Genomic DNA, 24,868 nt, shown 5'->3' with positions numbered 1-24,868 from the left:
ATGCCCGTTTGGAGATAATGACCTCCCTGGGATATACAAATGTTAGAATAATCATACACAGGCCAGTGGAGATGACGCCAACGTCTTCGATAATGACTACTTAACTTGAGTCGGACTTGGGCTTTGCTTGCATTAATGAATTAATTATCAGCATTGATGGTGAATATCGGCTGCACGACGGAGGGAGTGGTTTTCGCGCACAGGCCACACAGCTAGGAGACCTGAGTTCGATTCCACCGTTGGCCATCTCTGTGTGGGCGGACTTTGCATGTTCTTCCCGTGCATGCGTGGGTTTTTTTCCGGGTACTCCGGTTTCCTCCCACATTCCAAAAACATGCTAGGTTAATTGGCGACTCCAAATTGTCCATAGGTATGAATGTGAGTGTGAATGGTTGTTTGTCTATATGTGCCCTGTGATTGGATGGCGACCAGTCCAGGGTGTACCCCGCCTCTCGCCTGAAGACAGCTGGGATAGGCTCCAGCACCCCCGCGACCCTCGTGAGGATAAGCGGTAGAAAATGAATGAATGAATCGAGTGGTTAGCGTGCAGGCCTCACAGCTAGGTGACCCGAGTTCAATTCCACCCTCAGGCATTGCTGTGTGGAGTTTGCAAGTTCTCCCCGTGCATGTGTGGGATTTCTCCGGGTCTCCGCCCACATTCCAAAAACATGCTAGGTTAATTGGCGACTCCAAATTGTCCATAGGTATGAATGTGAGTGTGAATGGTTGTTTGTCTATATGTGCCCTGTGATTGGCTGGCCACCAGTCCAGGGTGTACCCGGCCTCTCGCCCGAAGACAGCTGGGATAGGCTCCAGCACTCTCCGCGACCCTCGTGAGGAAAAAGCGGTAGAAAATGAATGAATGAATGAATTTATTAATTACATTTATTGATTACTTTGGCAGGCCTACTTCCAAAAAAATGCAAATTACTAGAAAGATTACTAAAAATTACCAGAAAAAAATTACTAAAAAACATGCTAGGTTCATTGGCGACTCCAAATTGTCCATAGGTATGAATGTGAGTGTGAATGGTTGTTTGTCTATATGAGAATATAAGCCAATGATCAATGCACTTCAATCAGCAAGATGAGCTACTCAGAATCCAGCCTTCAGTTCAGCAGTAAATCCCGTTAAAATAATATTTATGCTGAAACAAAACAGGATGAAAGTCATGTACCAACATCCCAGGTGCCCATGTATACAGTATTATTATTATTATTATTATTATTAAGTGATTTCACAAAATCTAAAAACACATTCCATCAGTGACTCTCTCTCGCATTACATTAACACGCCTTCACAACCTGCTTATGCGTCAGTGGCGCAACAAAAAACATTGCTTAAACATGCTACATAATGCACCATTCCAATCAATGGAGATCAGCATCGGTTATGTTGCTAAACACTAACTTCCTTGGCATAAAGCATATTATGGTTAGTAGTTATTGTGGACGATAATCATTACATACAGTTGTAATACACCTTCGTCACGCTATAATGACTATTGGTTCTAATGGAATAAAGTGGAATATACCAATACAATGCACTGCTTTGTTCAGTCTCCCAAATTATCCCTTTGACTATCCAATGGAGTTTACAGAGTGGGCATTGTGGAGCAAGTCCGACAAACATTGACAAAGTGGGGCGTACCCACAATCAGTGTGATGTGCACTTACCAATTTGATGGCCACATATTCGTTGGTATAGAGATTTTTCCCCAGACGCAGCTCCCCAAAGTTCCCGCAGCCAATTTTTTTGCCGACGCGGAAGTTAGGGCCGACCATAAGAACTCCTGAATTGGTCCCGGAACTCCGGCCCCCATGTCCAGTCCTGCTACCTGCCGTCTTAGACATCTTTTTCCCTTCCTCTGTCTCTCCCTTACCCCCTCTCTTATCAAAATCCATAAGCTTGTGATACCCTGGCCTCTCCACGGTTATTCTCCAGCCATGCAAACCATAGGAGATCCAATAACAATGACAGAGGAAGCTTTAGGGAGGGGAGGGGGGGGAGATAAATCTCACAAGACAGAGGAAAGGTGTTGCTGTTAAAACTGTGGTGTAGGACAAAGCTGAAACCACAGCCGTTGTGTTCTGTGGATCTATACGTGCTTCCCTTTTATCTTCTTGATCCTTCCTTATACGTCGTCACTCCAGCTCCGGTCCTAGAGAAGTACGGTCCTGGCAGGTGACTTGGTGGGCTTTGCTAAAATGTGCCCACGAACAGACACGTACAGTACAAATCATAAAAAAGTACTCCAAAACCCCGTTACTGCATTCACAAGGCCACTTGGGAACATCGCCTGGGGTCCCTCATTCCTTCTGGTCAGCCCTCAGTGATACAGTGGACAATATCCATGTTGTAGGGTCACGGTGAAGAGCGACCCACAGAGCAAACGTTTGTAGTCTTGGATGCGGTCAGCTTGATACCTGCAAAAAAAAATTACAGAGGAAAATAAAAAATTCAGTATACAGGTTTTGGTGCAATATTTCTATAACCTAACACTGTTGCCCACAGGATCGTAATCTATCTGTGGTATCGGGTTGTAGGAGTGTGTGTGGGGAGGGGGGTCTTGGGTCGCCTCTGACAAAGTTTTTTTTTGTTGCACTTTTCAAACACAGCAATAGGAAGAAGTCTCGGTCATCGTTGTAATGCTGGCGTTTCAAGTGGCTGATAAAAGTCTAAGTCTAAAAGTCCAAGTCTTTCCTAACTCAAAAACACAAACACAGCAGCATTGGCGGCAGCTCCATACCCCCCGAAAGTGCTCTGACCATTTATTTTGCCGTTATATGCACAAATGCCGAAAACGGTCCCATCTCGAAATATTAAACAATCCTTTAAAAAAAATTCCTGGATCCAGACGGTGATCTGCATCACCCCCAAAATTTAATCAGTTCTCCCATATCCCATTTATGACAATTCCTGAAATTTTTATTCAAATTTTCACCACAAACAGATAAACGTCACGCTGCGTTTTTTCATATCAAGGCCCCCGTCTTGATATGAAAGTTTAATGTTAGTGCGGCCCGCGCAAGTTTGATATGGATGCTGTATGGTATCATGTACCCAGAAAAAAATATTACGTTTGATTCATGTTCATGTTAAAGGTTAAATAACTGTTAATAGTTATCCTCCCTATCCGTGTGGAAGTGGTAAGTTTTTGGCTATTTAAGTTTAAAGGATATAACTTGAAGGCTACCGTTTAGGTGGCTAGCTCTCTAGTTTGCGAGTTAGCATGTGTCTCAAGACCCTGCAGTTGTGCAATATGTTGTAAATGAAAAGAGTATAAATGTGACTATAGTCGTGTTTTGTCATGTCTACAGGGCTCTAATAATGCTTTGTTCATTTTAATCTGAAAAAAATCATTTGTCTACCCACCAACTATATGTGCTTTCTTAAGTTTTTATTATTATTATTATATTTATTTATTACTGATTGATTGATTTTCTTTATTCTTGATTTGTTTATTTATTTTTCATCTTATTTTGTGCAGAAAAATAAAAATTAAGATACTTGAGAACAGTGGAATGTTTTATCAGAGCTTTTAATGTAGAAAATCGGAACCAAAGCACTGAAACAGTTTGTATATTTTTCTGTTTTTAATAAATGCGTTTGTTTTTTTTTTGGAAAACCTGATGCGGCCCAGCCTTGCCCAGACCCTAGCTCCAGTGGCCCCCAGGTAAATTGAGTTTGAGACCCCTGATGTAAAGCAAACATACACTAAACATATTGTAGAATGTAATAATCATTATTTATTCTTCCAATGTGTCAAAGGCATTTGGGGAATCTGACTGGCGCAACAGTACCTTGCTCTTGACGGTATAAGATAAATACAATAAAGTAATCAATATGAGCAGAGACAGTAGAAAAACAGTAGAAGAAATGTAGACCAAAAACAGTGACTAACTACTGATAATATATATACACTCAAAGAGCGAAAATGCTATTTCTTTAGTTTTTTTAACATGTTTATGTGGTGTAAAAATCAATGGCTTCCAGGCACAGCTGTCAATAAGAACCATCATTTCAACTTTCCTTGACAGTGTAACTTAAACCCTCGGTCCAAATCAGCTCGACTAACTGCTATAAATGCACAGAGGGGAGCACGTAATGCAGGCGGTAGCAATGGTCAACTACTCTTTGCAACGGAAAAGGCACTTTACATGGATCAATGGCTGCTACAATGCAACCTACTCATCAGAACATTTGCATCAATGAGAAGCACGGGGAGTATTGGTACATGTATTCGGAATCCGAGTGTTCGGTATGGAACCTTGGGTTCGGTACTGACGGAGTGGAGTTTTGCCTCATGTCACGTGTCCGATCTGTAAACAATTACAAAACAGCCCGGCGTTTGGGTAGTGGGGACTCACGGCTAGCGATAGCGCCAAGACAAAAGATAAGTCGATAAGATGAAAGCAGTGCAACAAGCTGGAATTATTAATACCAGGGGTGTCACCAGATTGGGTCTATGAGACAGTATATTGCAGTCTACTAATTTAATTCAATTTAATTTAAACAAACTGACACAAGGGCTCACTCCATTCAGTCCGTTGTTCTATTAAACCAATGTGCAGAGGCAATATTCGTCCAGTTTATTTGAAGACGGAAAACCAACCCACATGCACATGGCAATATATAAAAACCGGTCAAATTATCGTGTTCTTTTTCCTAATTTATTATGTGATAATTAATATATTATTGTCCTGGGTCTAGTGCCCACAATCTCGAAATATCGTTTCGTATTTTAAATCTTGAGAGAACTGGTGACACCCCTTGTAATTAATACCAGGCACTTCAGCCAATAAGAAACTCATTCATTCAGTCATTTTCTACCGCTTTTTCCTCACGAGGGTCGCGGGGGGGGGGGGGGGGGGTGCTGGAGCCTATCCCAGCTGTCTTCGAGCGAGAGGCGGGGTACACCCTGGACTGGTCGCCAGCCAATCACAGGGCACATATAGACAAACAACAAATTCACACTCACATTTATACTTATTTCTATCTAAAATCTATGTTTATGTTTCATGTAGCACTTTGAAAAAAGATTTTCTTTGTTTCCTGTACCCAAAATAAACCTAACCGTGATTATGCCGTATCGTTACACCCCTAATGAGAAGTATATCCTTGATATACACAAACTGTACATAACATTCTCAGTCTAATCAATCACATAAATGACATTTTTGTATACTCTGCACAAATTACGTAATAAGTAATATTGACAATATACTTTCAAGACCAGATGATACTTTGTTATAATGTTTGGTATACATTCTGTAGGGAAGGAAAATAAGAATAGCCACTTGGTCACAAGACCAGAGGTACAATAAACAAGGTCCCTAAAAACCATTAGCATGTTCATGCTAAAGTATCATGATTATCAACCTAGCAAAAAAGGCACCTTCCTGTACATAATCATAGAGAGGGGATCCTCAAACAAACTACACGTCTAACTTCTGCTGGTTATATTGAATCAGTTGTTTGTGACTGATACATATTTATTGTAAAAGCTTAGCAATATGACCACAGTTTTGAGGTAGCACCAAAAAAAAAAAAGCTTTCCGTGTCTAAGTCATAGCCAGTGAGTGTGGCTTCGATTTGACTCAGTGCAGCTATGGCACTTAGCATTAACGCGACACGAAATACACAAATGTAGTATAAATATTTATCCAAAAGCAGATTGAAATTCTAAAAATAATATTAGCCAATGAACACCACAGCCGATTGTTAGATTTGTTCCTTATTTCGCGGTTTTAAAATGTGTGCCTTTCGTAGTTGGGTTACATCTCGCTAACAGAGCTAGCTTGGCTTAGCACTAGCAGTGTTATGTTTGGCAGCTGTCATTTAACGTTACTTTCACGCAATCTCACATTACACAGTTACTGAAATGGATGCCGAAGTGTGGGTTTTGTTTTGACGAGGTTGGCGTGGAATTGGAAATATACACAATATTAATATATTTATTCAAAAAGACAACGCTCACATTAAGACTAGTTCGCAGGACAAGGCCAGATACTCAGACACTCTGGCGTTATTTAGCAAGTTAGCACGATAGCATTCATTCGTTCACAGAGAGACTGTGTACGTCTGAGTTATACTTAATAAACATAAGTAGAATGCACCATTACATTCATATTATTTAAAATGAATGTGTAAGTGCCGTACACAAGTATTACACAGTTGAATTAAGCTAACCTAGCTAGCACATAAAAACCACCGCTCCTCTTGGCCCTACGCCTATTAAAAACAGCTAATGTTAGCCGGCGCTAATATAACACCAATTAAAAAAAACACAATCTAACAGTAAGAGGATCAGTTAGCAAAAGTAAAAAGAGGGCAACGTACAAATTATTCATTGACTGACAACCCCGAAGCGCCACTAATCTGGTTAGTAAATGGCTAATAACAAATGAATAACACTCTCACATCCTACGCTGTAAGTTGGCTGTAATAAACTTTTACTTAGATCGATCACAATTTAGCCTGGGAGTTTAAATATAAATACATTTCTAGTCATTGGCAGTGGCATTGCCCCGACCACTGTCGGGCAACTCCTTAATCCTAGCAAGCGAATGCACACCAGCGGCCAGCCAGGCTCTCTTAGCTCCCGATGCTAACGTTAGCGGTTGGCAAACTAGCACACGAAACATAGCGAGAACGTTCATGTACGGCGAGGCGCTTTCTTCGAGGAACAACAAACGACAATGAGCGTTTACGCCCGTAGGAAAGCGTGTGGGATTACCTTTAGACTTAAACTATCGACAGGCAGTCGAAGTCATGGTTCTTCGTAGGTGGGAATCCTTTATTTTTCCCCCCCTTCTTGTCCTCCAGTTGCTATGATGTCTCTTTAAGCCTCCCTAGACTGCCGATACCCTGACACAGCGTCACACTACCTCACGCCACTACTACGTACAAAACCGGGCGCAAATTCGTTTCGTGAATACGGTGAAGGAAGAGCGTAGCTTCCGCATTTTTTAAAACTCAATACAAGAGTTTGTCTGTCACGATATGTAGCGTTTCGGTAAGTAACACTTTTAACACTTTTAATTAACGCTGTTTATATTTAGCCGTATATATTATATATTACAATATATAGATATATAATACATAAATATATATTATATATTATATTACACGACAACCTGCGTATTCGGTATTGTTTACCTAAATAGTGATCCGCACTTTCGAGATTCAGCATTCAAATTCGTGGAGTTTTGGTTAAAAAAAATTTTTTTTAATTATTTAAATGTATACATTTACAAGAATAAAGTCGTAATTTTACGAGAACAAGGTAATCATATCACAAGAATAAAGTGGAAAAATTTGCCTGTAACATAAAATTATTTGGTATTGTTTACCTAAATAGTGATCCGCACTTTCGAGATTCAGCATTAAAAAATTCGTGGATTTTTGGTTTAAAAAAAATATTTGTTTCATATTTATGCAGTTATTAAGTGTGTGAGATATAGTCATAGACATTTTTATGAGCGTGGCAGTGACTCTCGTTTAATTCCTCTGCTGGTGGTCCCGTTTTTATTAATTGTTTTTTTTATTATTTAAATGAATACATTTACAAGAATAAAGTCGTAATTTTACAAGAACAAGGTAATCATATCACAAGAATAAAGTCGTAATTTTACGAGAACAAGGTAATCATATCACAAGAATAAAGTCGTAATTTTGCCTGTAACATCAAATTATTCGGTATTGTTTACTTAAATAGTGATCCGCACTTTCGAGATTCAGCATTAAAAAAATTGTGGATTTTTGGTTTAAAAAACCAATTATTTTACTATTTGTTTAATATTTATGCAGTTATTAGACAGTCAAGCGAGACAGGGGTTCTGAAGCTGCTTGGAAGTCATTCTTATAGCAAATGTTGATCCAACATCGGAGGAGAATGTCAACATTAAGCTTGCAGGAGGGTTTGAGGGGGAGGGGGGAACTCGTCACGTGTTAAAACCAGACATTTTTTATGGGCGTGGCAGTGACTCTCATTAATTCCTCATCTGCTGGTGGTCCCGTTTTTATTAATTGTTTTTTTTAATTATTATTTAAATGTATACATTTAAATAACAGGCGTTATCTGAGACAGCTACAAAAAAGGGGGGTTATGTCAGCTGGGGCCTGTGCGGCAAGACGACCCGGTGTGTGCGCTGGGACCTACGCCCGGGTTTTTTTGGGGACGAGGCTTCTTAGCTAGGGCTTACGGGTTGCGTTCCTGGAGAGCGGCGAGGCGTACGCGTGTGTTCAGTGGACTAAAGTGTACTCTCCGATCGCCCGGCAAACATCCTAAAGATTGACAGTTGGTTCACGATCGACTGGGTTGGTGACCCCTGTATGTTTACTGTACATGAGCATGCTGTATGAGTTGTAAATGATGATATTCCAATTGAAAGTACTGTATTCAGTAACAATATTGGAATGTGGAATCAAACTGTGGAATGGATTGCGTAAGGACCCTCAAACAATGCACAACGATGAGCCAATTCAAGAAACAATACAAGCAGTTGATGTTTGCTAAATACAAGGATGAAGAGTCTTGAACCAGTCATGATGTGCTATATATATCACTATATTGACACGCACTATGGTACCCATTATGGCATTGGATGCTCATATCACCTTGTACTTCGGTACGGGATAAAATAAAATAAAATAAAATAAAAAGAAATTTAATTTTAAAAATAATTTTAAAATAAAATAAAATAAAATAAAATGTTATTTAAAAAATAATTTTATTTTAAAATAATAAAATACAATTTTATTTTTTTATTTATTAACTAGAATTTTTTAAATTTTATTCTAATAAAATTTTATTTTATCTTATTTTATTAAAATTTTATTTTATTAAAATAAAATAAAATAAAAATGTATTAAAATAAAATTTTAAATTTTTATATTAACAGAATAAAATAAAATTTTATTAAAATAAAATTTAAAATGTTTATTTTCATAAAATAAAATAAAAAAAAACCTGAAACTATATTAGGAAAGCAGGAAGTGAACAAATGTAACTGATTGTAAAAGTACCAGATGGAGGGGTAGGATTTAATAAGCTTTGCTTCTTCCTACTCCTTTTGGACATGTGGAACTGTGAACTGATTATGTGATGCATTCAATTGTCATCTGATGCATGTTCAAATGAAATAAAACCATTCCCAATATTGAAGTATCCAACAAAGACAACTATGTTGATGAGCTGGGATCCTCATCTCTACAAATAAGCCACAAAGAGATTTTACATACAAACAACTTTATTTCACAATATGTAGCAGTGCAACTATAGATACAGCACATATAGTGTATATCACAGCTATATGTTCAAAAGTGATTCATTAGAAAAAGGCAGGCATGCTGTATAATGCAAGGCAGCAGATGTCTCCACATTGTCACCGAGTTTCAATCCCTTGTGAGAAAGCAACGACACAGTTTAGCATTAAAAAAATTTGTGGATTTTTGGTTTTAAAAAAACAATTATTTTATTATTTGTTTAATATTTATGCAGTTATTAGACACAGTCAAGCGAGACAGGGCTTCTGAAGCTGCTTGTAAGGCATTCTTAGCAAATGTTGATCCAAAATCGGAGTAGAATGTCAATATTAAGCTTGCAGGAGGGTTTGAGGGGGAGGGGGGAACTCGTCACGTGTTAAAACCAGACATTTTTAAGAGCGTGTCAGTGACTCTCGTTAATTCCTCATCTGCTGGTGGTCCCGTTTTTATTAATTGTTTTTTTTTTATTATTATTTAAATGTATACATTTACAAGAATAAAGTTGTAATTTCACGAGAACAAGGTAATCATATCACAAGAATAAAGCCGTAAATTTGCCTGTAACATCAAATTATGATTAAAGCAGGGGTCTCAAACACGCGGCCCGCGGGCCAAATGTGGCCCGCAGCACACTAGTTTGAGGCCCCCAGCCTTGATATGAAAGTTTAATGTTATCGCGGCCCGCGCAAGTTTGATATGGATGCTGTATGGTATCATGTACCCAGAAAAAATGATTACGTTTGATTAATGTTCATGTTAAAGGTTAAATAACTGTTAATAGTTATCCTCCCTATCCGTGTGGAAGTGGTAAGTTTTTTGGCTATTTAAGTTTAAAGGAAATAACTTGAAGAATAAAGTTGTAATTTTACGAGAACAAGGTAATCATATCACAAGAATAAAGTCGTAATTTTACCTGTAACATCAAATTATTCGGTATTGTTTACCTAAATAGTGATGCGCACTTTCGAGATTCAGCATTAAAAAAATTAGTGGATTTTTGGTTTAAAAAAACAATTATTTTATTATCTGTTTAATATTTATGCAGTTATTAGACACAGTCAAGCGAGACAGGGGTTCTGAAGCTGCTTGGAAGTCATTCTTATAGCAAATGTTGATCCAAAATCGGAGTACAATGTCAATATTATGCTTGCAGGAGCGTTTGAGGGGGAAAAACCAGACATTTTTTATGGGCGTGGCAGTGACTCATTAATTCCTCATCTGCTGGTGGACACAGTTTTTCGAGAAATGTTGCAGTTTTTCGTAACGCCCGAAAGAGGAGTCCCCAGACCAGGAGCTACGCTGCCGTGTAAAGGTGCCAGAACTCCGACGGAGCGACAAACTCTGTGGACAGCATTCCGAAAAATGGCTGGCGAGGCGTGTGGTTGTAAGTCTGGCCTGGGATGAAAGGGAAAAGCGGAGGGGATGGTCGTCGCACGGGACGACACCTGGAGACCAGATGAGCGTCTGTACAAGGGCAAAGTTCTCGTCTTTTATCTGACACGGGAGGGGGGGGCAGAGATGGCCTGAGTGGGATGTCGCTTTCAGCGGGCGACGTGTCCGTGTCTTGTCCGTCCCCCCCCTCGTCTCTCAGCTTCTTCTCCTCTTTGGAAAGGATGGGGCATCTTTGACCTTTGCGGAACTTTGCTCTTCGGTTCTTGAACCACACCTGAGAATTCAGGTACAATATACAGTAAATACAATATAATACAGTACCTGTTGTATAAGATAATATAATGCATTTTTTTAATGACTATACTGTTCAAAAGTCAACTCACTTTGTTGATTTATTGAACTTTTTTCCACATCATTTTGCCACATTAAAATGTAAATAAGACAGACACAAAAATATATACAACCATTCCCATCATACTGTGCACATTGACTTTTGGTGAGGATCTGGATAAAGGTGCTTAGTTTGAGACACTAAACCAGGGGTCTCAAACTCAATTTACTTGGGGGCCACTGGAGCTAGGGTCTGGGTGAGACTGGGCCGCATCAGGTTTTCCAAAAAAAAAAAAAAAAAACAAAAAAACGCATTTATTAAAAACAAAAAAAAATTTAAAAACTTCGCTTTGGTTCCGATTTTCTACAATAAAAGCTCTGATAAAACATTCCACTGTTCTCAAATATCTTAATTTTTATTTTTCTGCACAAAATAAGATGAAAATAAATAAACAAATCAAGAAAAAAAAAGTAATAAATAAATATAATAATAAAAACTTAAGAAAGCACATATAGTTGGTGGGTAGACAAATGATTTTTTTCAGATTAAAATGAACAAAGCATTATTAGAGCCCTGTAGACATGACAAAACACGACTATAGTCACATTTATACTCTTTTTATTTACAACATATTGCGCAACTGCAGGGTCTTGAGACACATGCTAACTCGCAAACTAGAGAGCTAGCCACATAAACGGTAGCCTTCAAGTTATTTCCTTTAAACTTAAATAGCCAAAAACTTACCACTTCCACACGGATAGGGAAGATAACTATTAACAGTTATTTAACCTTTAACATGAACATGAATCAAACGTAATAATATTTTCTGGGTACATGATACCATACAGCATCCATATCAAACTTTAAACATTAAACTTTCATATCGAGGCGGGGGCCTCAAACTAGTGTCCTGCGGGCCACATTTGGCCCGCGGGCCGCATGTTGGAGACCGCCTGCACTAAAGCATAAAATAGAACCTCCCATCTGTTCCATTCATCAACTTCCATTAACCAGGAATTCTCAATTTCCGATACCAATATCAGCCGATACCGATATGTGTAATATGATAATAATTACCGATAATTATCGGACAGTCCTAGGAATTTTTACGGAGCGTTATGAGGAGTTCCAAAAAGGTTACAATTGCTACAAGCAACATCGTCACCATCAGCTGTTGACAGAATAATGCAGAACATTTCTCAAAGTTTTATCAATTATTGTTATTTTTAACACAAAAATAAATACATTTAAGCAAAAACATATTTAAGCGCATTAAGTATGTCTTCTTGTTGTATCTCCTTTTGGCCGCTAGATGGCAGTGTTGACGTGAGTACTCACGCAAGGACTGCTGTGAAGTCTAAATTGCTAAAAATTGGCCGAAATTATTAATATTTCATATCGGGTTTTTTCTCCATTTTCCCCTCGGGAATGTCGTATGTTATATAAAAAAACGATGACATCATCACCAAATTAGTTAAACAGTAAAAGAGTGCGCTTTCATTGCTAAACTCACACCTGACCAGGTTATGAGTTTAGCTTCAGTTAGCATGGTGACACGGCTGCTTCCTGGACTACCATGCTATGCTAATACACGCTCCGTCAAAAGGTGGTGTCAAGTGAGTGTAAGTCAACACAAGGAGTCAAATACCTGAATGCGAGCCTCGGGCAGGTTGATGCACACGGCGAGCCTCTCCCTCATGCTGATGTCGGGATACTGGGTCTGCTGGAAGGCTTTCTCCAGAGCTTGCAGCTGGGACACGGTGAACGCTGTGCGGCTGCGGCGTTGCTTCTGCTGGTTCCCGTAGCGGGCCTCCAATATAAGTTCTGATATGATGGAAAGGAAGAATAACAATCAATTCCATTTCCATTTTGATAACGCGCTAACTTTGACAGCTCTAACGGAAATATGAATTACATTCAATTGGATTTATTATGGCCTGCACGGCGGACGAGTGGTTAGCGTGCAGACCTCACAGCTAGGAGACCAGGGTTCAATTCCACCCCTGTGCATGCGTGGGTTTTCTCCGGGTACTCCGGTTTCCTCCCACATTCCAAAAAAAACATGCTAGGTTAATTAGCCACTCCAAATTGTCCATAGGTATGAATGTGAGTGTGAATGGTTGTTTGTCTATATGTGCCCTGTGATTGGCTGGCCACCAGTCCAGTGTGTACCCCGCCTCTCTTGCCCGAAGACAGCTGGGATAGGCTCCAGCACCCACCGCGACCCTCACGAGGAAAAGCGGTAGAAAATGAATGAATGAATGAATGAAAAAGCATAATAGGTCCCATTTAAAAATACAAAAGCCCACAATTTGACATCTTTTACAATACACCGCAGTTTCTGTGAGATGCAGAAGTTTGTTTGTCAATTTGAAGCATTTGAAGCAGGATTAATTGATTAAACATGTTTAAGGGCCATTTGCTGGCTTGCTCCCTAACTGTAACCCCCGCGAAAACGGAGATATACTGTTTATGTACATTGTTTGCTAACATGTTAGCTAGCATGAGTAGCTCTTAAAACGAACTTTATCTTCGTAGCATACAATGTGTAATATATCAAAGTTCTTCTACCTTCGTTATATTTTATGACACATATAAAGATATCGATATATAGGAGTGGAATCATCAATAATTTCGATAAATTTCCCGTCTGTAAAATCCCCCCGGCCTACCTGCAAGTCTCTCAGCCACCGACAGGGTGCGCACCGCGGGGCTGGCTGCCGAGTAGACGCTGTACTGCTGCGCCATCTGCTGGTGGAGCTCCAGCAGGATGTTGTTGACACCATGCAGAGGGAACACGCCGCTCAGGGAGTTCATATTCATCTAAAAAAGACGCACGGACTTGTGGTCTCAGTTCCATGCTTAGGCGTGTCGTTTTGGGAGCATATAAGGGGAAGTACGGTAAAAAAAAAAAAAAAATGCAGTGAGCCGTCAGTACCCGGATGTTCCACTCAACACAAATGGTGAGTGTCATGTGACGTTCAATGTTCACTATCTTGGCCGTCTGGAAGATTGGATTTTTTATGTTAATTTTTTTGTAATGTAATGTCGAATGCTACTTTGTTATTCAAATAATTACATATATATATATATACATTTTTAAAAGGGAGGAAGAACTTTTAAAAAAAAAAAATATTTTATTTGGGCAAATATATGAAACATTACAGTGCATTTATTACATCAATCAAAATATAACTTTATATTATTTACATTTGTATTCAACTATCTGATCACAAGCCCAAAAGGAGTAGGCTGAAGCAAAAGTTTATAAATATATAAATAATATAATCATGTCCATGCCACTGTGTTGTTTTCCCCTGTTATTATCATTGTAATATTATTATTGTTATTATCATTATCATTATAATCTTCATTATTACCATTATTATTGTTATTATCACCATTATTATAATCATTAATATTACCATTTTCAATTTTGGGATTTTTTTTGTTTTAATTTTTTTTGTTTTTTTTTGTTTTTATTATTATTTTTTTCTCAAGTGGTTACAATTTGCAGTTAAACAGAGAAAGGAGGAAACAGGTAAATATTGCTATATGGTGGATTTATGACAAATCATTTATGTCAAAATTCACACCCTTGGGAACTAAATACTAGAATTATAATATAATATATTATAATTATAATAATAATATATTATACATATTGTAATTATAATGTAATATAAAATAATAATTATAATATATTATAACATATTGTAATTATAATATAAAATAATTATTATAATAATAATTATCATATTAATAATATATTATTAAATATCAGCTTCCTCTTCTTCTCTCCCTTTTGATTGTAAATTGCAACCACTCTTGTTAGCCCCTTCCCCTCCCTTCCACCACATAGCTAAAACGGAGATAATCCAGGGTGGTTCGGGTCCATACTACACACTCACAAGTTGGGGGTCCGGGTGCCGAGGGTGCACTGCAGTATTGCCATACTTCTTAGTAACTTATGCCCCCCCGGGAATTAAGTACACAGTGTACATACTGTATATATATATATATTACAGTAAATCTACTCAGTAAAACATGATCTAAAAATGATCATTGTGATTATGGGCGATTACCTGAGATGTAAATCTTGGCTTTTGAGAAGTTGTGGCTAGTTCCCAGTAACTCGTAGTCCAGTGTGTGTCCCCGGATCCAGTACATCCCAGTCCGGCTCAGCTGCACTCCCAGTATGATACCCTGCAAACATTCCCAGCCTCGACTATTTAAGAAGCATTTAGCCAAGCTCCTCTCCGCTATTAGCCAATAGAAAGAAAGGTATTAGCCAGGATTAGGTGGGATGAGGGAGGGCTGTGTGGGGGGGTGGGTGGCCGGGAAAGAAGGGTGGGGGTCTCAAGTTTTTGAAACTATTGAACTTGAGAGATTTATGCCAAGGATCCCCTACAAGCGAGCGTTTCACTCCCTCCCGCGTTAAAACAATTAAAACAATGTGGTGGGCTAATCTCTGAGGCAGCCCGGATTAAAATAGCAGCCTTTGATTGTCCGCCTTTCACAGACCCCCCCCCCCCCCCACATCATCCCAAGTGGGGGGTTTGTTTTGCTAACGCACACATTTTGCAGATAAATTGCCGCCCGTGTGAATTTAATCTCAACTAAAGCAACCCTGTTGAGAGATACTTGTCGTCGACATGAATTACAAACGTTCCCATAAGCGTCTATTTGCCTATGCCGTAACCTAGCGCATTTCCATGCTGTTATCAAGCTAATATTTGTAGTTGTACTTCAGATATTTGCATCCGCATTCAAACTTCATATTTAGATATTAACATTCAGAAAAGGTCTGCTCCGGCCCGCCGTACATTTTCTTAAAAAAAAACTTTAACATTTGGCCCGCGGGCCGCAAGTTTGAGACCCGTGCTGTAAATGCTGAGATGTATGCTAGTTATTAGCATGTGTTGCGTGTTTGATAGAAAGTGGAGTTTGCATGTTCTCCCCGTGCATGCGTGGGTTTTCTCCGGGTACTCCGGTTTCCTCCCACATTCCAAAAACATGCTAGGTTAATTAGCCACTCCAAATTGTCCATAGGTATGAATGTGAGTGTGAATGGTTGTTTGTCTATATGTGCCCTGTGATTGGCTGGCCACCAGTCCAGGGTGTATCCCGCCTCTCGCCCGAAGACAGCTGGGATAGGCTCCAGCACCCCGGACCCTCGTGAGGATAAGCGGTAGAAAATGGATGAATGAGTTCTCCTCCTATTTTGTGTGGAAGTGGTAACTTTTTGGCTTCTTATTTTGTCTTTTCCCACCCTCGACCATCTCTGTGTGGAGTTTGCATGTTCTCCCCGTGCATGCGTGGGTTTTCTCCGGGTACTCCGGTTTCCTCCCACATTCCAAAAACATGCTAGGTTAATTGGCGACTCCAAATTGTCCATAGGTATGAATGTGAGTGTGAATGGTTGTTTGTCTATATGTGCCCTCTGATTGGCTGGCCACCAGTCCAAGGTGTACCCCGTTTCTCGCCCGAAAACAGCTGGGATAGGCTCCAGCACCCCCCGCGACCCTTGTGAGGAAAAAGCGGCAGAAAATGAATGAATGAGTTCTCCTCCTATTTTGTGTGGAAGTGGTAACTTTTTGGCTTCTTATTTTGTCTTTTCCCACCCTCGACCATCTCTGTGTGGAGTTTGCATGTTCTCCCCGTGCATGCGTGGGTTTTCTCCGGGTACTCCGGTTTCCTCCCACATTCCAAAAACATGCTAGGTTAATTGGCGACTCCAAATTGTCCATAGGTATGAATGTGAGTGTGAATGGTTGTTTGTCTATATGTGCCCTGTGATTGGCTGGCCACCAGTCCAGGGTGTATCCCGCCTCTCGCCCGAAGACAGCTGGGATAGGCTCCAGCACCCCGGACCCTCGTGAGGATAAGCGGTAGAAAATGGATGAATGAGTTCTCCTCCTATTTTGTGTGGAAGTGGTAACTTTTTGGCTTCTTATTTTGTCTTTTCCCACCCTCGGCCATCTCTGTGTGGAGTTTGCATGTTCTCCCCGTGCATGCGTGGGTTTTCTCCGGGTACTCCGGTTTCCTCCCACATTCCAAAAACATGCTAGGTTAATTGGCGACTCCAAATTGTCCATAGGTATGAATGTGAGTGTGAATGGTTGTTTGTCTATATGTGCCCTGTGATTGGCTAGCCCCCAGTCCAGGGTGTACCCCGCCTCTCGCCCCAAGACAGCTGGGATAGTGTGCAAGTGTGCCCCCGAACGCTTGCTTCAAGGGCCAAACTAGGAGCAAAGTACACCACACAGGGCTAACTAACGGAGTTCAAGGTCACGTTTCCAGTGGTTACCTTCCAAAAATCGTGAAAAGACTAAAAATGCCTATTTTGATACAAATTTTCAATGTTTTCCTTCTAAAAAAAAATGGAACGTGATGGTCCACTTTCTATCAAACACACAACACATCCTAAACCTCTAAGTAGAATTTAATAACTAGCATACATGTCAGCATTTACAGCAGGGGTCTCACCTTGATACCAAAGTTTAATGTTGAAATGACAGCTTAAAGCTGTGTGCACACTGGACACAATTAACATGATTTTGCCCCGCCCAAATTAATTGATTAATTTAAAAAAATCAACCAATTAATCGGTTAATCAGTCACAATTGTTTAAAAAAAAGTTCAGTACCAAGTGGGACGCCTTTTGAAAAATGTCTGGGATTTAATTAAAAATGTGTTTTTAAAAAAAATCCCATTCATCAATTAATCCAAAAAAACAACAACCGATTAATCGGTTAATCAGTCAAAACCATTTTAAAAAGGCCAGTATAGAGAGGGATGGCTTTTGAAAAATGTCTGGGATTTAATAAAAAATGTGTTTAAAAAAAATTGAATTAAATTGATTAATAAAAAAAAATCAACCGATTAATCGGTTAATCACAGTCACAATTATTTAAAAAATGTTCAGTACCAAGAGGGACGCCTTTTGAAAAATGTCTGGAATTTAACTAAAAATGTCTTTTTAAAAAATCTCAATTCATTGATTAATCAAAAAAAATCTTTTTTTTAAAACGATAATCATATAATAATAAACATTCATACCCATGGACAATTTGGAGTCGCCAATTAACCTAGCATGTTTTTGGAATGTGGGAGGAAACCAGAGTACCCGGAAAAACCTGGACGGGGAGAACATGAAACTCACGTGGAAATGTTTTTTTTTTTCCAGCTGAAATATCTAAACAACGATACAGACATCACACAAAAAATGGGTGATTTTACAACAAAACTATTTACAAAAATAACACCATAAACTATTGATGCTGAGCTCTAACCAAATGCACTTCTGCCACCTTGAGGCCGTATTTATGGCTTGAAATTGCTCTGAAGTCACCACCCCATCATCACCACCTCGGGTGGAAAAAAAGTAAAGTATGTGTTGTTGGGAATCGGGCGTTCAAGTTTAGAATGAATACTGTCTTTGGTACTGAATGAGTTAAGGGGGCAATGGTGCCAAGAGATGCCACAAAATGTGCTAAAAAGGATCTCACATCTTAAGATTTGTGTTATAGGTGACAAATGAGTGTAATTAATATCATTCAAAATGAATGACCAATTAAAAAAATAAAAAAACAGGCCCCCGAGCCACAGTTTAGTCACTCCTCGTGTAGAGTAATATGTCACATGAAACGGAAAACTTTAAAACAGTTTTTGACATTGTAAACTCATATTGGTACATGTTTGTATATCTATTGGGTATACCTTTTGTATTTAAAGTTGATGTGTGATGAGTTAAAATTATGGCTTGTAGGTTGGAATTTATGGTAATTAGGACCTTCTAAATGTGTTTTTTCATTATCATGCGTGTTGCTGTAAATCAGGGGTCTCAAACTCAATTTACCTGGGGGCCACCGGAGCTAGTTTCTGGGTGAAGCCGGGCCGCATCAGGTAAAAAAAAAAAAAAACCCAAAACACATTTATTAAAAATTGTTTTTAGAATATGGAGAGGACCAATTAAAAAAAAAAAAAACAGGTAAATTGTACACTCATATTGGTACATGTTTGTATATCTATTGGGTATACCTTTTGAATTTAAAGTTGATGTGTGATGAGTTAAAATTATGGCTTGTAGGTTGGAATTTATGGTAATTAGGACCTTCTAAATTAAAAAATTGTTTTTAGAATATGAAGAGGACCAATTAAAAAAAAAAAAAAAAAAAAACAGGCCCCCGGGCCACAGTTTAGTCACTTCTCGTGTAGAGTAATATGTCACATAAGCAACAGCTCAGACTTTTAAAATATGTGAAAATGTTTGTGAACTTTTTTTTTTTTTTTAAATCTCGCCTTGGCCTTTTTTCCTTGCTCCTTTGGCTGTTCCTGGCTGTCAAGCTATATTAGTGTCCGATAGAAATAAGTCATTTAGAAGAGGCTCGCTCGGGCCAGCCCCTCAGCACCCACTAAAAGCTCCAGGATTAGGTCCCCAAAGGCCTTTGTCTCGGCAGCCCGTAGGATTAGGGGAGATTTAGTGCGAGGAGAGAAAAAAAAATAGTTATTTCATGGCACTTTCATGATGAAACCTGGCCAAAGCTGTGTTGGCTGGGGGGATTAAAGGCACACAAAGAGTGGGCTTGTGTGTGTGTGTGTGTGTGTGTGACCCTCCCCATCCAAGAGCCACCATCATCACCGCTGACTCACTCGCTGCTACTTGCAACCCCCCTTTCCCTCTGGGATCTTTTCCCCTTTGGAAGGCCGTGAAGGTCTCGGCCGACTTGGCCTCCAATGCCATCGAGATGCCTCTAAGGCTGTGTAGGTTCTCACACTATAGCAAGTGTGCCCTGAAAGTACACCACACAGGGCTAAGTAACGGAGTTCAAGGTCACGTTTCCAGTGGTTACCTTCCAAAAATCATGAAAAGACTAAAAATGCCTATTTTGATAAAAATTTTCAATGTTTTCCTTCTAAAAAAAAAATGGAACGTGATGGTCCACTTTCTATCAAACACACAACATATGCTAAACCTCTAAGTACAATTTAATAACTAGCATACATCTCAGCATTTACAGCAACACACATGATCATGAAAAAACACATTTAGAAGGTCCTAATTACCATGAATTCCAACGTACAAGCCGGAATTTTAACTCATCACACATCAACTTTAAATACAAAAGGTATACCCAATAGAGATACAAACATGTACCAATATGAAAAAAGCAAAGCAACTAAATCAGGGGTCTCAAACATGCGGCTCGCGGGCCAAATGTGGCCCGCAGGACACAAGTCTGAGGCCCCCGCCTTGATATGAAAGTTTAATGTTAGCGCCCCCCCGCGCAAGTTTGATATGGATGCTGTATGGTATCATGTACCCAGAAAATATTATTACGTTTGATTCATGTTCATTTATTTTTCATCTTATTTTGTGCAGAAAAATAAAAATTAAGATATTTGAGAACAGTGGAATGTTTTATCAGAGCTTTTATTGTAGAAAATCGAAACCAAAGCACTGAAAAAGTTTGTATATTTTTCTGTTTTTAATAAATGCGTTTTTTTTTTGGAAAACCTGATGTGGACCAGTCTCACCCAGACCCTAACTCCAGTGGCCCCCAACTAAATTGAGTTTGAGACCCCTGATCCAAATGGAGCACAGTGCTGACTCTTTCCACCAGAGCGAGGCAGGGGAGCCGTGAAGGAGGCTGACATCATTGCAGCACCCACAGCAGGCACCGATGAATGCGTTGCTCAGACACAATGCTATGACACAAGTCTTTATTTTAAACTCGTATAGGTATGTTTGTATATTTATTTTTTTTTCCCTCTTTTTTTTCTTTCCTCTTTCTAAAAAAGCTAATTTAATTTCATGTTATGTTTACTGCCGACTAACGTCCCATTGACATATTTGTACCTGGAGATAATTTTTGCCAAATTATTATTTTTTTTGTGTGATTTTAATGCTTTGGTTAACTTCACAGAAGTGCATGGTCCCCAGCATGCCCAACTTTGATTCCAAAGGACTTAATGAAAGGTAAAAAACCCATGTTTGTATATTTCTTAGGTACACCTTTTGAGTGTTAAGTTGCTGTGTGATGAGTTTTTTAGCATTCTTTGTAAGACGACACCGTAACTGTTTTGTTGAGTGCACAGATACCTGCTGAAGAAATAACTACCATTTACTCACTGACTAACAAGCGGCGCAGTATTTAAATGATTAGTAGTACATTTAAATTAGCCGCATCGCTGCATAAGAAACAGGGTTCAAAGTTGAAGAACAAAGTAGCGGCTTAAACACTGAAAATTATGATAATTTGAGGTCTAACTATAAAAATATTCCATTTATAAATAAGGAATCCTACTTTGTTGAAATTCGCTTATGTTGGTCCGGTCTAGAACCAATTAACCACGATAAACCAGGAATTATTGTATTGTCACAAATCTTATATATTTCCATTTATTCAGGTCCTAATCTGATGCAGGCCATTTTTAAATGTATATGAATACGCAAACTCTACAATATAAAGTCTGCAGCACTTTCCCCCACCTTGCAGATAGCGCCATCATTTCCTTATTTCCAATTCACGGCAGAGCCAAGAATACGCGGGACTGTTAAAGTTGATTTATACTTCCTGGTGTTGCACTTTTAATCACCTGTATGTAAGCTTTCACTGAAGACTTAAAAGGATGAGAAATTTGAGTATACTGTAGTGGATTTATGCCCACCCCCCCTGTTGGGAATAAAACCGCTCAAAAGCAGTGACCCCCCCCCCCCCCCCCCCTTAAGGGATCTGCTTACACGTGCACGGATTACAGCGCATAAAAAGACACCGAGCAGGTGACGCTTGTAAGAAAAATACTTCTGTAACAATTGGAGGAGTCGGTCAGGACATATGATCCTTCTTGATGGCATGAAGGTTTAAATTCAGCCATGATGAGTCCTCTTCCATGTAAAATTGCCTACATTTAAGTTGCATTAATTGCCTGCAACAGCAAGCTGGCTTTAGAAGCAGTCAGTCTCTAAATGATTCAAGCCCCTTTATAAATTGACTCAGAGTTTAATGACCTAGTTTTTCAGTTAAGGTCGACAAATTGATGCCAATATTTTGCCTCATTATGTACGTTTTCTGGTTAAAAACAATATGGCAGGCATCTTGTCGTGTTATTTATACTTGGAGAGTCCAACTTAAGGGATAAATGAACATTTAAGGTTGCGTTCAAATTCCAAGAATGCATGAATCTTGATCCAATACGGATGCCACCTTCCTGTTTTGCCATGTATTATTCTTGAATTGTTTTTCCACCTTATTTATCAAAATGCTGACACTTGAAAGTTTCTTTGGCTCCACTTTTGGGTATTGAGGCAAGAAAAAAGTCTAATAACTCATGGCAAAACTGGCAACAAGCAGTCTAATAACTCATAGCAAACTGGAAGGAGGAGTCTCGCTCATATCAAGAATTAAGTCTTTCAATTGTCATTTATATGCATTTGGAATTAACAATTAATGTTGTGATTCTTGTTATTTCCCAATTATTTGTATATATTTAAGGTTGCTTTCAAATTCCAAGAATACATGAATCTTGATCCAATACAGATGCCACCTTCCTGTTTTGCCATGTATTATTCTTGAATTGTTTTTCCACCTTATTTATCAAAATGCTGGCACTTGAAAGTTTCTTTGGCTCCACTTTTGGGTATTGAGACAAGAAAAAAAGTCTAATAACTCATGGCAAAACTGGCAACAAGCAGTCTAATAACTCATAGCAAAACTGGAAGGAGGCATCTCGCTCATATCAAGAATTAAGTCTTAAATGTTCATTTATCCCTTTCAATTGTCATTTATATGCATTTGGAATTAACAATTAATGTAGTGATTCTTGTTATTTCCCAATTATTTGTATATATTTAAGGTTGCTTTCAAATTCCAAGAATACACGAATCTTGATCCAATACGGACGCCACCTTCCTGTTTTGCCATGTATTATTCTTGAATTGTTTTTCCACCTTATTTATCAAAATGCTGGCACTTGAAAGTTTCTTTGGCTCCACTTTTGGGTATTGAGGCAAGAAACAGTCTAGTAACTCATGGCAAAACTGGCAACAAGCAGTCTAATAACTCACAGCAAAACTGGAAGGAGGCGTCTCGCTCATATCAAGAATTAAGTCTTAAATGTTCATTTATCCCTTTCAATTGTCATTTATATGCATTTGGAATTAACAATTAATGTAGTGATTCTTGTTATTTCCCAATTATTTGTATATATTTAAGGTTGCTTTCAAATTCCAGGAATACACAAATCTTGATCCAATACGGACGCCACCTTCCTGTTTTGCCATGTATTATTCTTGAATTGTTTTTCCACCTTATTCATCAAAATGCTGACACTTGAAAGTTTCTTTGGCTCCACTTTTGGGTATTGAGGCAAGAAAAAAGTCTAATAACTCATGGCAAAACTGGCAACAAGCAGTCTAATAACTCATAGCAAAACTGGAAGGAGGAGTCTCGCTCATATCAAGAATTAAGTCTTTCAATTGTCATTTATATGCATTTGGAATTAACAATTAATGTTGTGATTCTTGTTATTTCCCAATTATTTGTATATATTTTGTTTTAGCCTTCAATACACATTAGCTAGCACGGATGTAAATGAGTGTGTGTGTTATACGTCCCTCCTTTCTGCGCATTTTTGTGTTAATGGCTCCTGTTTAACAGATGTTAAGAAATCCCCCTTATGTCCCCGCCGGCTCTGTTTGTTTTTAATGAGTTATCAATAGTGGAAATTTGTATTGACGAGGCCTGTCAAGAGGGGACCTTTGTCGTTGTCAGTTATCTGAATGGAAGCCCCCCCCCGGACACCCGCTGGATCAATCGGCACGCGGAACACAATTGAGGGGCCTTTGGGAGAACGCCATGTTGATACAGGCGGAGGGGCTAAAGAGCTCTTCATTTGGGGGGTGGGGGGGGATCGATAGGGATGGCTGGCCTTTGACCTGAGACAGACCGGGGGGGGGAGCAGGCACTGGGGTCAGTGGTTTTTCTAAGCCCTGGGATCACGCTGTGAGCCCCCGACACTGGCTATGACACACTCTTGGACTGACATTGACCGCCAACCGCACACACGTTAGCATTCTGCGTCAGAAAAGTGGCAAACTGGCATGAATCAACTTGTCTGGTTGAACTGATCCAACTAAAAAAGTGAATACCTATTAGTGTCCCGTTACTTCTGATGTGGTAGTCGGCCCCTGGGAGCCCAGCAAAGCAGATCAATACGTGTCTCAGTAAAGATCAAGTCTCTTAATTGGCCCGAAGTCCTGTAGATTAAAGACAAAGAGAAGAGTGGGCAGCTGTGGGGAAAAAGACTGGGTGGGGTCAAGGGTAATCTGGGGACACAAGCAATAAACACTTGGCTTTTTTAAGTTGAGTTAGATACAATTTCAAGCATACTGGTACAAATATACTATAATGCAAGGGGTCTCAAACTCAATTCACCTGGGGGCCACTGGAGCTAGGGTCTGGGCAAGGCTGGGCCGCATCAGGTTTTACAAAAAAAAAACAAATTATTAAAAACAGAAAAATATACAAACTGTTTCAGTGCTTTGGTTCCGATTTTCTACAATAAAAGCTCTGATAAAACATTCCACTGTTCTCAAATATCTTACTTTTTATTTTTCTACACAAAATAAGATGAAAAATAAATAAACAAATCAAGAATAAAGAAAATCAATCAATCAGTAATAAATAAATAAATTTAATAATAATAATAAAACGGCAAATAATAAAAACTTAAGAAAGCACAAATAGTTGGTGGGTAGACAAATGATTTTTTTCAGATTAAAATGAACAAAGCATTATTAGAGCCCTGTAGACATGACAAAACACGACTATAGTCACATTTATACTCTTTTTATTTACAACATATTGCGC

The 24,868-nt window shown here is 39.0% G+C and overlaps 2 protein-coding genes across 6 annotated transcripts in view; both read right to left on the bottom strand.

Annotated features, from left to right (window-relative positions):
* Positions 1-6,934, bottom strand: part of csnk1g2b (casein kinase 1, gamma 2b) — a 44,066-nt gene extending 37,132 nt beyond the window's left edge. Inside the window, exons 1-2 of one of the 4 annotated variants that reach the window (XM_058072351.2) lie at positions 6,741-6,934; positions 1,678-2,427 (exon numbers count right to left, since the gene is read on the bottom strand). In XM_058072351.2, the coding sequence (XP_057928334.1) occupies positions 1,678-1,905 (228 nt within the window). In that variant the 5' untranslated portion in view covers positions 1,906-2,427; positions 6,741-6,934. The remainder of the gene's footprint in view (positions 1-1,677; positions 2,428-6,740) is intronic. The other 3 variants (XM_058072350.2, XM_058072353.2, XM_058072352.2) reach the window with 3 other exon arrangements.
* A 2,317-nt stretch (positions 6,935-9,251) lies between these two features.
* Positions 9,252-24,451, bottom strand: dmbx2 (diencephalon/mesencephalon homeobox 2). Of its 2 annotated transcripts, XM_078789955.1 has the most exons (5): positions 24,148-24,451; positions 15,080-15,200; positions 13,667-13,817; positions 12,643-12,818; positions 9,252-10,937 (listed from the first exon to the last, which is right to left on the bottom strand). In XM_078789955.1, the coding sequence occupies exons 3-5, from the start codon at positions 13,815-13,817 to the stop codon at positions 10,566-10,568; spliced, it is 699 nt and encodes a 232-aa protein (XP_078646081.1). In that variant the 5' UTR covers positions 15,080-15,200; positions 24,148-24,451; the 3' UTR covers positions 9,252-10,565. The 2 variants fall into 2 exon arrangements, with proteins under 2 accessions (XP_078646081.1, XP_057928348.2); XM_058072365.2 differs by lacking the exon at positions 24,148-24,451 and having other exon boundaries at positions 15,080-15,324.
* Positions 24,452-24,868: the final 417 nt, after the last annotated feature.

This window comes from Doryrhamphus excisus, linkage group LG4, assembly GCF_037039965.1.
Source record: "Doryrhamphus excisus strain RoL-2023G ecotype Guam linkage group LG4, RoL_Dexc_Guam_v1.1, whole genome shotgun sequence".
Classification (NCBI taxonomy): Eukaryota; Metazoa; Chordata; class Actinopteri; order Syngnathiformes; family Syngnathidae; genus Doryrhamphus; species Doryrhamphus excisus.
The sequence above is the reverse complement of the archived record's forward strand: the minus strand, read 5'-3'. Positions and strand labels throughout refer to the sequence as shown.

What these genes read in the sequence shown, in the direction of transcription:
- dmbx2 (XM_078789955.1), bottom strand. Translation starts at nt 13,817, where the DNA reads ATGAATATGAACTCCCTGAGCGGCGTGTTCCCTCTGCATGGTGTCAAC. An exon ending in GGTGGCTGAGAGACTTGCAG is followed by an intron (nt 12,819 to 13,666) that starts GTAGGCCGGGGG and finishes CCATCATATCAG; the next exon opens with AACTTATATTGGAGGCCCGC. An exon ending in TGCCCGAGGCTCGCATTCAG is followed by an intron (nt 10,938 to 12,642) that starts GTATTTGACTCC and finishes CTGAATTCTCAG; the next exon opens with GTGTGGTTCAAGAACCGAAG.